The following is a 14,607-nucleotide window of genomic DNA, read 5'->3' on the forward strand; positions in this document are numbered from 1 at the left end:
AACGATATCAATCACAAACGTTTTGATACTTGTGATTTTTTTTCAACAGCTAACAGCTTAGTAGGTTGACATTTTAAGCCAGAACTCGGGAGCTTAACGGTTGGTTAATGCACATTGTTGCTAGTGGGCAGCACGGAATTTTTGCCAGAGGAGGAGAGGATAAAGCAACTAAAGGGGTTTACTTATACTTCATAGGAGCGGATTAGATGGTCATTGCACAAGTGCTTCTCATACACTAACAATCAAGTTGTCAAGTCAAGTTGAATTTTATATTTTAGAACTTTGTTGAGAACCACGTATCTATGCTAAAAAAGACAGGCTCTTTTTATGATAAAGTCAGTTTATTTATAAGCGTGCGTGGGATTTAGAAAAAAAAATCAACGTATTAACTGACACCGGACGAGGGGGCGGGCAGGGCAGTGGCAATTTTCTTACATCAATTACGCTACTCGCTAGTTTTTGCATTAGTCAGATGACGAGACTCGCATTGATTAGTTAGTGTATCATTCGTCGTCGAGTTTGGGTCACAGCATGGCAACTTCCTGGAATAGACCTTCGGAGCTGGAATTCCCTCGGGTGTGGATTACATTCCAGGCCCGGGATCTGGATAGCGATCGTTTGGTAACCTATCGGGTTCAGGATCTACCACCAAATCGTGCCGAAGATGCCATCGCACATATGAAGAAACATTTCCTCAGAGATGAACCCATGTGTGGCAGCGTTGGTCTCTACAAGGATCCGGTGGCACTGGAGGAGTTTAGTGAAATGTGGAAAAACATCATCCAACAGAAACTCCCAGTAGTCTGCTTCCGGGAGGGGTCCGATGAAATTGTCGGTTTGAATATGTTGTGCATCGTTTCGAAGGCCGACCAAAAAGAGTACAAGGTAAAAGCAGCTACAAATGATTACAGTCAATTAAGTGTGACGGTAGTTGTACTAGTTTCAAACGTGATTCGTACGATGAGGAATAGTGGACAAGTTTTCTACAATGAATTGCATTTGTAATGCATTGGTGACATCACGTAGCTAAAAATTCATAAAGCTTAATTCTTTTAGAAATGGGACAGTTGAAAATGCGTGTATTTCAAACACCATTTGATCGAAATACTTACTATGAAGGAAATGAAGCTTATTTTATATTAATTCATAAAAAAAATTGAAAAAAATATTTATCGTTTTTTGTAAGAAATTTCTACTTTATTCTTGGAATCTCCCATCGGCCGGCGCAGAATTTTGTCAGTCATGATATCGATCAGTTTTTCCTGTACTTCGTCTAATCTGTATTCAAGGTGGCAATTTCTGCTACTCTTCGGTCTAATACTTCTCTTTTAAAAGAAACTGAGGGAAATTTAGTCTATACAGATGTTTAGAAATTAACAAAACTGTATTATTTTGAGCAATTTATAAGCGTTTTCAGAGGAATATCTGCTGACAAAGTGTGACAATAACGAATTAAAACCATCATGAGATTGAACTTCTAGTAGGGTGATTTGCCAATCGTTGTCCCCTAACCCATTGTTGCACAGCATGACTTAAATTGTCAATATTTCAGCTGTTTTTCAACTTTTTCTCAAAAATAATAATGAATCATGTTATTCGGAATGTTTTCTGATGAAATTAGGGTTTTGTGATATTTTCTGCTGATAAGTGTGTATCTTACGACAGTTTTAATTTTTCTTGTTTTTATCGCGCGGTTTTTGTGCTTATTGTTAACAAAAACCTTAACATTCCTTCTACGGCAAATAAGGTTTTACGTCAGAGCAAAACATTTTTCGTATCAGTTTTCTATACGAAACGTTTGTTGGACAATTTTAACACCATGATTTTGAAAAAAAAATTATGATCCATACTTAACTAGAAAATATGTTGGATCGTGCAACAATTGGTCCGCTCAATCTCCTCCTGCCCCATTGTTGTACATAGTTCTGCTGCAAAATTTGTTTGGAAATTTCAAATTCGTATACCTCCAATAACTTTGTTTGGTTGTTTTTACAGCTAAAAATAGCAATAAAAATTTTGGAAGCGATCGATTAAGTCCTGAGTTATAACAACGTATTTTAAATTAGTAAGGAGGCTTGTACAGAAAAATCCAAATTTTCTTTCAAAAACCATCAGAGAAAGTTCAAAAAACATAATTTTTTATTTTTTAAATATTTCTTAGTTCTTGCAATACATTGCATGTGAACAAAAACTTAACCATACTTTTACCCCAGAAATGATATGCATTGTCATACAAAAAATTTCAAATTGAAAAATATTTTTTTATTTTAGTGTTTTGACAGCTAATTTGAAAGCTGGTTAACCGGATGAAAATAAGAATCGCATTATACTGCTTTGAATAGCCAATAAGTGTAATGATTCAAAACTTTCGTAAAAACATGTCATGAAATTATTGAAAACTTCAGAAAGCAAATCCTGCAATTTTACAATACTTTTGAATGGATTACGATTTTTTATTTCGAAATAATTATAACTTTTTTCATGAAATACTTTGCTTCTTCTCATGCTGGAAAACAATTAATCTTAAGAATGGGCAAAACCAATTATTTAAAGACATTTCAAACTTATTTGAATTTCTTGTATATGCGAAAAGTTCTTCTTGCATACAAATTGTCATACAAAATTGAACACGTTCATTGACTACATGCAACTAAAACAACTCGAGTTGTCTATTGATATAACATGTTTTTTTTGCTGAATAAGTGGATATTTAATTATTTTCCACTCAGAATTTTCACATTTTCTTGCACTCAATGTTGATTTTTATTAAATAATTCAATAATTCAAAGACACTTTCTATATCCATAAGTTTATTTTTTCTACCGTCAAATCTTAAAAATGAAGTTTTGAAATTATTTAACTCGTTGAAAAAACTTATGTATGTATGAAAGTTGGGCAACTTGCATTGTCTGAAAAGTGTCAAAGTCAACTCAACTGCATTGGCTTTGAGAGACTACTTTTTTATCAGATTTATTTTAAATTACTTTATCGCGACCATTTACTCAACATTTTATGCAAATAATCTAAAAGCTGTTCTGAAAAAATCTGTTTCTCTTATTTCGTGTCAACAAATCTAAAAGAATTTTTTTCCATGTCAACAGCGATCCCCTTGATATTTTTATTAATATTGTCAGAATATTGTACAGGAGGAAAACTACGACCCTTAATTCCAAAAACTAGAAGTCGAAGGTTGGAAGACCCGAAATATTACTTATCTGACGTGCAATTTTCTCAGGAATTCGAATCTGCCGTCGAATGTCTATGTGAAGTTTTATTTGGCCCTTATCATCCAGAAAAATAAACAGTCATAGCTTTGTGAAACTTAATTTGATCAAAAACAGTTTTCCAGCCGGAAAACTCTTGGGAAGCATTTCTTTGTTATGTGATTGTTTCCTGAAGATTGATGAAATGCTATAAGGGTATATACGGACGATAGTAATGGCGAAAAATTGGCCTCAGCCATAACCTCAAACTTTGATGAGCTGACGGCCTCACCAGTGATGCTAGGTGCGTTACTAAAATCAGTATTTGCTTGTTTAAAACTAATTATAATATTTCTGAATTGATTATTTTTTTAACAATCAACAGCAAAACGTTTGAATTCATTACGGGGTGTCTCTAAATAGATGAAGATAAGCCATATTTCGCTAATGAATTTTCAAGGTGGATTTAAAACATCTGAAATATATTTTCATGTACTGCTCGGTAAATTTAAAAGAGTTGTTTCTAACTTCTAAACGAATGCAAAATCATTCACTGTTACAAAAAAAAAAAAAAAAGGAAATGAATGAAAGCCACGTCTATTTTGACTATGAAAATAATAGCCTGCATGCTCTGATTATTTATAATATTTTCACATAATTCGCTACATCGTTTAAGTGTGCGATACAGTCAGTTGTTATTCAGTTCAGATAAATGTTGCGTTTAATTTTATATTCTAATAAAAATCTACGGGAAAGTTGCAAATTCTCAGTACTCATGAAAACGTTTTTCAGTAAAAAGGAATTAAAAAAATATAATCATTTTCCAAATATCAATGCACTTGGCCTCCCTGAACACCCAAAAAATCAAAACACGAGGATCTGTGTGTAGCTTTTCCACAGGGCGAATTTGTCGATATTAGTACCGCAAAATCGCGTTTATCGTGCGCCCTTCTCAAAAATCGATTCTGTTCTCCCATGGTTTGAGGTTAGGGCTGAGGCCTCCTGTTAAGGTGGTGTTCGTGTAAAACTGTCAATATATCCTAATAGAGGTTACATTAATTACAAATAAACCCACTTATATGAAAAAGATATTTAAATCAATTAACTTTTAAAAAAAATTCTTATACAAAATTGTATATCATGAGCATAAATCAGTCAAACGATCTGAAACTTTGGGCGTGGTTGTGTCCATTTTTAAGTTTTAAATTGAGATCCATTATGTAAAAATCGATCGACTTCCAAGTGAGTCCTAAAACATTTGTTTTATAAAATCGCATCTTCTTCATGGGGGTAAAAGGGGGCAAAACAGATCACGTTCTCTAATCTTTTCAGCTGTTAATAGCCACTTAAAAATAAGCATTAAATACCTTTCAGTTCATTCTATGGGATTTCAAAGACATAAAATTTTATGTTGGTAGGACATATAAAGAAAAAGGCTCAACACTGGGTAAATAAAGTTAAATAACACTCCACTCAAATGGCTTCGGGTAAATTAAGAGGTGGATTTGAGTTTCTGAGAAAACTTCACGTGTGATAAATGCTATTCCAGACACTCAAACCGGCGGATTTGTGTTTTTTGGGGCCGAATTGGAATTTGAAAGTGCATTGGATCATATGGAAGACCCCCCCCCCCCCTCATAAGGGGCCGTCTAAAAATTAGATTGCATTTGAACTTGAAGTTCTTAATAAGCTTCCGTAACAAATATCAGCCTATTCGACCTCATGGTGACGGATTTTTAAAATGTGCAACCATTGGAAAAAATCGGACAACATTATGCACGACACAAAATTTGCCCGTGCAACTATTGGGCACAGACAACCTTTTTTAAATAATTTTTTAAATTTTTATGTTACTTTTTTAAAAAACTTGAACTTTTGGATCTTGTTGACCAATCCTGTATGAGTGCATCGACTAAAAAAATCGAGTGAATTTGGTTGAAATGACTAAAATACAGCATAAACACCAAAATCATGTGCTTAGCTGTGCAACGATTGGCAAATCACCCTATAACCGGTTAGTATAGATCGTAGGTTGCGAAGGGTACATACACGATTAGATTCGCTTTTTAGCTTTTAAAAATATCGAAAACCAATGTTTTTGTTTTGAAAATTATTGTTTTTTCCACAGGAGCAGAATTTTGGCAAATTATTATATTTTTTACAAAATAACCAGCAAATTCGTACTTTAATATGCTAGAGATCTTACCACGAGTAGACATGTTCTGGGTTTCAAACGCTGGAATTTATTTGATACAGGGTTTTTCATAAGTTTTTTCGTCCATCAGAAATCACCTGTCTCCTAGCTTCGTTACCGACTATATAGCTTACGATCTCTGGAACTGACAAAAAAAAAGTTTTAGTTTTGAAGTTTTAACGGTTAACGGCTTAGTCAGTCATATTCTTGAAAATCAAAACGAATGATTTTTACTACTGTCCAGACGTTTCGGCTATTTTTTGTAGCCTTCTTCAGTGGAAAACTGTTAATTTATTGTAATGATATAACATTGTCATTTTTAGTTTTACATATTGAGGTTTTCTACTCACTAATAGTCAGGTTCGTTTTCGTCTAGTGACTATTTTTGATGGTAATTGTTAGCTGAACTTACTGTAGTGGAACTTTTAAAAATATGTTTTAGTTTGTAAAATTAGGTATATCCTATTATTTTTCGACTCACTGCTTCATAAAACACACTGCGGCGCTTCACCATTCGACAAAACTATGCGGCAGCGCTTTGTTTACTGATAAAGAATTCAAATTTCTGTATTGGTGTTATGTTTCTTATTGGTTCTGGTTGAAACACTAACATTGTGTCGTGTTTTTCTTGAGTTTGTGGTACATTGTAATATAATATATTAACGTAAGTTGAACTGAGATTGTTATATCAGTTCTGAAATTGAGAGAGTTTTTTGTTGTATAGATATGGCACATCTCAAGGATCGGGAGAGTGCTCAGTCTTCGTGTTTAATCAATGACGTTGGCCCTCTGGTTGGTTGAACTGATTGGTGCTTGTTGTTGAGTGGGTGATACGGCTGCTGATGGTTTAGTTTTTTAGTTTTCAAGTATCTCTCAGTGACCATTCTGTAGAGCAAAGCGTTTGGTCGTATGTGTAATGTAATTTTCATAGAATTGATGTATATCATGTTTCAAATACTTAAGATAATGTTTAATGTCATCAGATAATAGAACCAAAAATAATCGAATCTTAAAGTATAAAATTTTGAGTAGAAACAATGTCATTTGAGTTGAACGTTAGATATGTGTAAAGTTGGAGATATCAACGTATATTAAATTATGCACGGTACTGTTAGTAAATAATTTTTGAAACACCAACCACTTAGCTAAAAAAGCCAGCAATTCTTTGTTCATTCATAAGCAATGCTGAATACATTCAAGTAATTTTTATTGTATATAAATTTATTGTTACATGCATTGACAGGAGGCGATAAAGCAAAGAAACACGTTGGGGGGATCACTAAGTTCGTCTTTCAATAAGGCTCTAAAACATGCATTCGTGAATTAAGACAAATCAGACGTATACGACGGGGGTGTACGGTCAAAATTTGATCAATATCAACTTGACGTAATTCTTAAATTTTGCATTTAAAAACCTGAACATCCCTCATTTTAAAGGTGTGTGTGTGTAGAATGTTGCTCCTATTTTAATTTTGGAATTCACTCTTCAGTTGTCAAAATGCCGTCCAAGGAAGAAGAGCAGCGTATCAAAATTTTGCTCGCGCATTGGGAAAATCCGAGCTACTCGATCGCAAAGCTGGCAAAATCGCTAAAAGTTGCCAAATCAACCATTACAAATGTAATTTAAGTGTTTAGGGAACGTTTGTCGACAGCCAGGAAGGATCGGGGGGAAATCGAAAACTGCAAGCCGCTGAAACGACAAAGAGAGTTGCCGGTAGTTTCAAGCGAAACCCTAACCTCCCTCTCCGAGATGCCGCAAATAAGCTGGGTGTATCGTCTACAACCGTACATCGAGCCAAAAAACGTGCCGGGCTATCGACTTACAAGAAGGTAGTGACTCCAAATCGCGATGATAAACAAAATACGACGGCCAAAGCGCGATCCCGGAGGCTGTACACTACGATGCTGAAGAAGTTTGACTGCGTGGTAATGGACGACGAAACCTATGTCAAAGCCGACTACAAGCAGTTTCCGGGACAGGAGTTTTATACGGCAAAAGGAAGGGGAAAGTAGCAGATATTTTCAAGCACATGAAACTGTCAAAGTTCGTGAAGAAATATCTGGTTTGGCAAGACATCTGTACCTGTGGATTGAAAAACAGCATTTTCATAGCTTCCGGGACTGTCAACCAAGAAATTTACGTGAAAGAGTGTTTGAATAAACGTCTGCTGCCTTTCATGAAGAAACACGGTTGTTTCGTACTGTTTTGGCCGGATTTTACATCTTGCCATTACAATAAAAAGGCCATGGAGTGGTACGCCGCCAACAACGTGCAGGTGGTTCCCAAGGACAAGAACCCTCCCAACACGCCAGAGCTCCGCCCAATTGAGAAATACTGGGCTATTGTCAAGCGGAACCTAAAAAAGACCATAAAAACTGCTAAGTAAGAGCAGCAGTTCAAGGCAAACTTGCTATCTGCGGCGAAGAAGGTGGACAAGGTGGCTGTACAAAATCTGATGGCAGGGGTTAAGCGTAAGGTCCGGCAATTCGGATTTGGAAAAGAGGAAGCTTAACTGAATATTTTTCCTGAATTTTATACTAATTAAACTTGAAACAGAAATTTAATTTAATATTTTAAATAAACGATTTCACCGATTTACACGCGTTTTTCCTTGACCAAACTTTGACCGTATCACCCTTTACTTTAAAAGATCACAAGTCATATTCCAAACCAAATTCCAAATGACGCGCTACAGCAACCAATCGTAGCTTTTAGCGTTTTGGTGTCATATATGGCATAAAAAAAAAAGAGAAAAATCTTCATAACAGGAATTTTTTTTTCTAACATATTTGTAAGATAAGAAATATCCGTGATTCTCATCGTAACTTTTTTTTTGCAGTTCCAAAGCGCCAACTTGCGGACCGTTTACGAGTCATACGTAAGTTTGCTCAAACAAGCGAGCATCTTCGAGAAGTACAAAGTTGACCATTACCTGTCGGCCTGGGGATTGTCAGTGGATCCGCGATATCGTGGCCGGGGCATCGGAACGGAATTGCTGCGCGCCCGGATTCCCATGTGTCGCTCCATGGGACTCACCGTAACGGTGACGCTGTTCTCCAATCCCGGATCGCAGATACCGGCCGCCAAGGTTGGCTTCTATGACGAGATAGTTGTCACCTATGGTCAGCTGGCGGAACAGGGTTGGCTCTTCCCGGGCGTCACATACGAGTTCAACAAGCTGATGACCATGATCGTGCAGTAGGATGCGCTGAGAAGTGAAAATCCACAATAAAATATTTAGATTAAAGAAGTGCGGGTTTATTTCAAACTTAATAGTTTGAGCAGCTCAACGATTCCGCCATAAAATACCACACTTATAAATTTCAACCATATTTTCATTGCATGGAATACTACAGGAATCAAAAATAATATACCAATTAACGCTGCTTTCGTTTTATTTTCCTTTAAAAAAAATCTTGGTTGATAAGCGATTTATTTATCTATAGGTACTCCCAAGTTGGGAGGCCCAACACTTTTATGGCACAATGAAGAAAATCCGTTCAAATCAATAAACATTCCAATAAACATTCTCGAAGTCGTTATTAAAGTAGTAGTAATTTTTTTTTTCATTTCTCACTCTATTGTTTCAAATTGTTAAGCAACGATGTTTGTCCCCCAACTGCTCCAAAATGACTCAGCAGATTCTTACGAAACTATTTTTAAAATGTTCTGTAGGCATGAGAATAGGTTTATATCAGGATGCCCAGATTGCAGAAAATTTTCAAAATTAGGGCGGTAGGCTGGACGGCCCATCAACACGGTTGGACAGACGCTTAAGCGACGGCGACGATTATGACTCGGGTATGGTAATAAAACTGGTCCTCCTCCATACGATGGTAGATGTGTTATGGCCTCGTTGCAACTCAGGCCAGTAACGAAGCTGTTAGAGCCTGTTGACCCAATCGCAAAGGCGGACTCGTGTCTGGTGGTAAGTCCGCAACTACGATGACACGCCCTCAGGATCTCGATACGCTATAGCGTGGTATGGGTGAGTATTAGAGAGCCCCAAATGACCCGACTTTTGGAAAAGTTATGCGCTGGCTTATATTGATTCTAGGCCTAGTACAAGATTCCATGCCAAATTTGAGCCAGATCGGACCACGGGAAGGGGTCGCTCATCGAGCCTGAAGTTTGTATGGGATTTTGAGCCGTTTGGTTCGAGAGGAACATGAAAAACCAGTTTTTTATCAATAACTTAGGTCCCCTTCGGCCAATTTCTTTTGAAAACGGGGTTTCTGAAAGCCTAAACTATGACAAATATTTCATCCGAAAGCTGCATTTCGATATAAGTTAACATAAAAAAGTTATTAGGCAAAAATGGGCTGACATTTTTAAGGATGATATTCACCACTGTTAATGAGGCGTCAAAACGTTCGATCATCCCGACCGGAACACTCAAATTTGAAATGCATGCCATTTCGTAAAATCATGACCAATTTAGATTTATTTGTTGCGTTAGATTGTAAAATCTCAGATTTTTCAAATATTTGGTTGTGGCTGTGGATAATATTCACGTGATAACACAGATGAAGTGATAGTTCGGGGTGAAGTCCTCAAATTTGGCATGGAATCTAGGAATACTAGGCCTAGGATCAATATTAGCCTGCAGCGCATAACATTCCACAGGTTTTAAATTTCCCATACAAATTTGGGGCACTATATTGAGTACTTATGAGTAAACTCAAGGTGGCTTAGAATTAAGAATAGGGAGGGAGGAGGTTTATTTGATTGCGATTTTGAACGATCAACGATGTTACGGGGAGTTTGTTGAAGTTTACCTGAAAATCCTTGGAAATCTATAGCACTTCCGGGTTTCTAATAATTCACCACTGGGATGTTATTGCACGGAGCGCTATTTTTTGCTGTCACCTTAGGCTTTCAGCCTCAGGCTTAGGCCGATCACCGACCCCGAAGCTACCCTGACCTCTTGCTGATTTTAGTATCGGATTGGAATTGAAGTTTTTTTCGTTGTATTGATGTTTATAATGCAGAGCAAACTCGACAACCTCTCGGTAGGGTCCAAGACAGCAGCTCTCAAAATCAATGTCGGAAAGACCAAGTCGATGGAAATCAACACAGAAAATATCTGGCGGTCACGCAAGATCTCTCGTCGAACGAAAATCCAAATCTTTAACTCAAACTTCACATCCGTGTTGCTGTACGGGTGTGAAACTTAGTGCAAATACATATGCGGTGACAACGCGAAAACTGTAAATACCGTAAATACTGAAAATGTTTTATTACCTGCGGAATACCATCCGCGCTTGGTGGCCTGGCAACTGGATTTCAAACGAGAAACTACATCGCCGGTGCCATCAAAGGGCGCTAGAAATCGAGATTCGGGAACGTAAGTGGAGATGGATTGGGCACACGCTGCGAAGAGATGAGAACGAGATTTGCAGAGAGGTGCTGGAATGGAATCCAGAAGGACATCGATAAGATAGAGCTTTAATGTCTTCAACAAAGTTTTATAAATTTGAATGATCTACAACTTTTCTGAAAACGTCATTGCAATTAGATGACAGAAAAAAATAGAAAAATTATTTCATTTTTAGGTGGATTGATCAGGAAAAAATACACAACAAAACATGCACATTTCAAAATTATGATACATTGTAGAATACATCATAAAGCTAATTTTTAAGCATTCAAAAAGTGCATGTTCACGTTTTTTGAGTTTAAACCACAGTGTGTTGTAGTTTGGAGTTTGTGGGTTCCAGACGTATGTTTTTCGAGAAATTCATTAGATTTATTATGTTCCTTTTCTTGAACCCTCATGTTTCACTAAAATTTTCCATTACCTTAAGAATTTGATTATTTTCATAAGATTTTATAAATTGTCGTTTGTAGCATTCAAAATTATAATTCAGTGGGTTTTAGGGGGCTTTGTTATAGTTATTTTTATACATACAAATGTAGGTTCGATTTATAAGTATCTTAGTTTTGTGCTCAATCTTGAATTAGATCTGAAAAGAATTAAATTAACTGATAAGGCTTGAGAGCAGTTTTAAAAAGTTATTTTAAATGTTCAAATTTTCAATTTATCTAAAATCTTTCAATTTAAAAGATATTTTATTTCATGGTTCTATTCCTTAATAATTTTTGGGAGCCAGTAATTCCGATTAATATTACTCGGTGGAAACTAAATAAATTTCTAAATATGAATCATCCAAACGGAACGACAAGCCATGTGATAGAAGAAACGAAATGTAATGTCGAACATTGATAACAGTAGTTTTACCGTTGCAATGGACTGCAACTGCTACTCTGGATGCTTTGGGAGTGTCTCTGATAGTGCATGATGCTAGTGGAAACTATTGCCTGGTCTGCTCCTAGAAGTCTAGGTTTGTAATCCACAGTGAACAGTCGCTTCAAGTTGTGTTTTGAAGCAATCATAAAATGTCAAATCAACATTGGAAACGACCCTCAACCATTGCCTTTCCATCCATTTGGCACAGCTTTAAAGCTAGCGATCCTTACGACGGACAACCAACAACCTACCGGATTCAAGATCTTCCTCCGAACCGATGGGACGATGCAATCGATCACATGTGTGAATATTTCCTTCGAGATGAACCAATTTGTGCTAGTTTGCAGCTGGCTGATGATCCAGTAGCAGTACGAGAACTGCGTGCCATATGGAGCAAGGTAGTTGAGCAAAAATGTGCCGTAGTCTGCTTCAAGGAAGATTCCGAAGAAATCATTGCTTTGAACATGTTAAACGTCGTCAGCAAAGAATTCCAGGAGCCCATAGTTGTGTGTGATATGTGAATGAAAGCATTAACTTTCCTTGTCTAATCATTAATTTTATTGCAGCTCAAAAGTCCTACCGCCCGAGTGTTTGTCAACTCCACTTTGCACATGACGGCGAAAGGTGATCTTTTCAATCGGTACGGAGTGGATCATTACCTGTCGGCTTGGGGATTGTCGGTGCATCCCAAATTCCGTGGACTCGGACTAGCGACAGAAGTCATAAGGACTCGAATTCCGCTGGCCAAAACTTTTGGCTTGGCTCTCAGTGCAACGGTGTTTTCGCATCCCGGTTCACAGATTCCGGCAGCAAAAGTTGGATTCCAGGATGAGGTCGTGGAAAGTTTCGCCGATTTGGCTAAGGAGGGTTTCCCGATTGAAGTCAACGTGGAGTTCAACAAGTTAATGACTTTGAAAATATAAATTCAACAATTACAAATAAAATCCAGTGAAAAAAAACTTTAAGCTGACGACTGTTATTATTCGAAAATCTAACGGTGTAAAGTTATTACCTTTTAAACATTCTTCGGTGGCGCCATTTATTGCAAATCAACTGCTTTCAATGTATATCTATTTATTAGCATTTTCGTTTATTTAAAACTGGGTCGGAGCCAGTGACAAACTTCATAAATAAATGATATCGTAGTCTGGTACTTTGCATATAAATTATATGTATCCTCCCGGGTGAGAATTTTGTTTGATTAAGAAGAAAAAGTTTACAACTGAGCCAGTGGAAACTAAACGAAAACGCTATATAATAACATCATATTTTTTTTTCTTAGCGGCCCGCCACACTCCCCCACACCAAGAAGCTCAAATGAGCCCCCTGGTAATGGACGCTAACTGTTCTCAGCATGTCTGACAGCAAAAGGAAAAACACAAACGCGAACAAAAATTTACTCATGCTGAGAACTTTAATAATATTGTTACTTAGTGCGAGGAGATGTTACGTTACAAAACTTAATTACAACATGAATCTCAGTGGAAATAATATTTCCTTTTAAGAGATCCATGTACATTTTTTGATATAAATTACTAAAATTTAATATGAAATACTACAAAAAATTTATTAAACTACATTTAATTATACTAAATTTACAGCTAAGAAAAATACAAGACAAATAATAAATAACTTCTGAATAGTGGTTGGATGTTCAACGGCTTAAATTTTCTTTGAAATAATGTATAAGTTTGGTTTTGAAACAGTTTCTATTCGTTGAATTTTTTATATCTTCAGGAAGAACGTTGAATTTGGTTGGACCAATAAAAGAAATTCGGCGTTGACCACGAGAAGTTGAAGATGTGCTGCGTACTAAGTGATGAGAAAAGCGGGTGTTATGGATTCTAACTCCTGTTGTAAATCTCAGGCTTTGACTACTGTTTGAAGAGTGCAAATTATCAAATACATAAATTATTGTTTGTAAATCGCAAAGTTGATTTAGAGGTAATATATTGTGTGACCTGTTAGAATAGATTAGATTGGTTGGATAGAGTAGGGGAAGATTAAAGATAGTCTTTAGGCATCGGTTTTGTAGGGATTGTAGACGTGACAAAAGGGACAGAGATGCCCTTCCCCATATGGCGATCAAATAATATAAATGAGAATGAATGAAGGCAAAATAGAATTTTAGCAGAACGTGGCGTGGGACGAATGCTTTGACCCTCCATAAGATTCCGCTATAAGATGAGATCTTTTTTTGTAAATTTTCAATGTGATTGCTCCATGACAGAGTTTCATCCAGAGTTATACCCAAATATTATACCCAAAGTTGTTCACTCTTTCGATCGCGATTTCGGTGATTTTGGGATTATTATGACGTTCAATTTTTTTTCGATAAGAGTGGAAGATCATATACTTTGTTTTGGTGAGGTTGAGAGTCAAAAGGTTTGTGGAAAAGTATTTATGGAGAACTTCTAAATCTTCTTCCATAAGCATGGTAACACTATTTGGACAGGTGCCAGAGTAAAAAAGAGCTGTATCATCGGCAAATAGACGGGGAACGCCATGCAGAGGTAGCTTGCTGATATCGTTTATGTACAATAAAAATAAGAGAGGCCCTATGTTGCTGCCCTGCGGGACACCGATATCTGAAACTTTTAAAGAGCTTCTTGCAGTTCCTAAACAAACAAATTGTTTACGGTTGGCCAGATAACTTCGTATCAAGTTGTTCGCAGTGCCCCTGATACCATAACACTCTAGTTTTTGAAGAAGAATTTCATGGTTGAGAGTGTCGAAGGCTTTTTTTAAATCGAGAAAAAGTGCACCTACAATTTTTTTAGAGTCAATTTTTTCAATTACGGAGTCCAGTAACTCGCAGATAGCTGTTAGGGTACTCGACCCAGATTTAAATCCATATTGGAGATTATACAACACATTGTTGCAGTTCAGAAAACAATTAATTCTGTGTATTAATAATTTTTCAAATACCTTGCTCACGACGCTAAGTGTTGATATGGGG

General features: G+C 36.7%; 2 protein-coding genes across 2 annotated transcripts; both read left to right on the forward strand.

Moving 5' to 3' along the window:
• Positions 1 to 479: 479 nt before the first annotated feature.
• LOC129738831 (uncharacterized) lies at positions 480 to 8,948 on the forward strand. Its single transcript, XM_055730135.1, has 2 exons — positions 480 to 885; positions 8,238 to 8,948. Exons 1-2 carry the CDS (start codon positions 532 to 534, stop codon positions 8,598 to 8,600), a joined length of 717 nt encoding a protein of 238 aa, XP_055586110.1. The 5' UTR covers positions 480 to 531; the 3' UTR covers positions 8,601 to 8,948.
• Positions 8,949 to 11,626: 2,678 nt separating this feature from the next.
• Positions 11,627 to 12,908, forward strand: LOC129739333 (uncharacterized). Its single transcript, XM_055730746.1, has 2 exons — positions 11,627 to 12,154; positions 12,215 to 12,908. Exons 1-2 carry the CDS (start codon positions 11,798 to 11,800, stop codon positions 12,569 to 12,571), a joined length of 714 nt encoding a protein of 237 aa, XP_055586721.1. The 5' UTR covers positions 11,627 to 11,797; the 3' UTR covers positions 12,572 to 12,908.
• The last annotated feature ends 1,699 nt before the right edge of the window (positions 12,909 to 14,607 follow it).

Source organism: Uranotaenia lowii, chromosome 1, assembly GCF_029784155.1.
Source record: "Uranotaenia lowii strain MFRU-FL chromosome 1, ASM2978415v1, whole genome shotgun sequence".
Lineage (NCBI taxonomy): Eukaryota > Metazoa > Arthropoda > Insecta > Diptera > Culicidae > Uranotaenia > Uranotaenia lowii.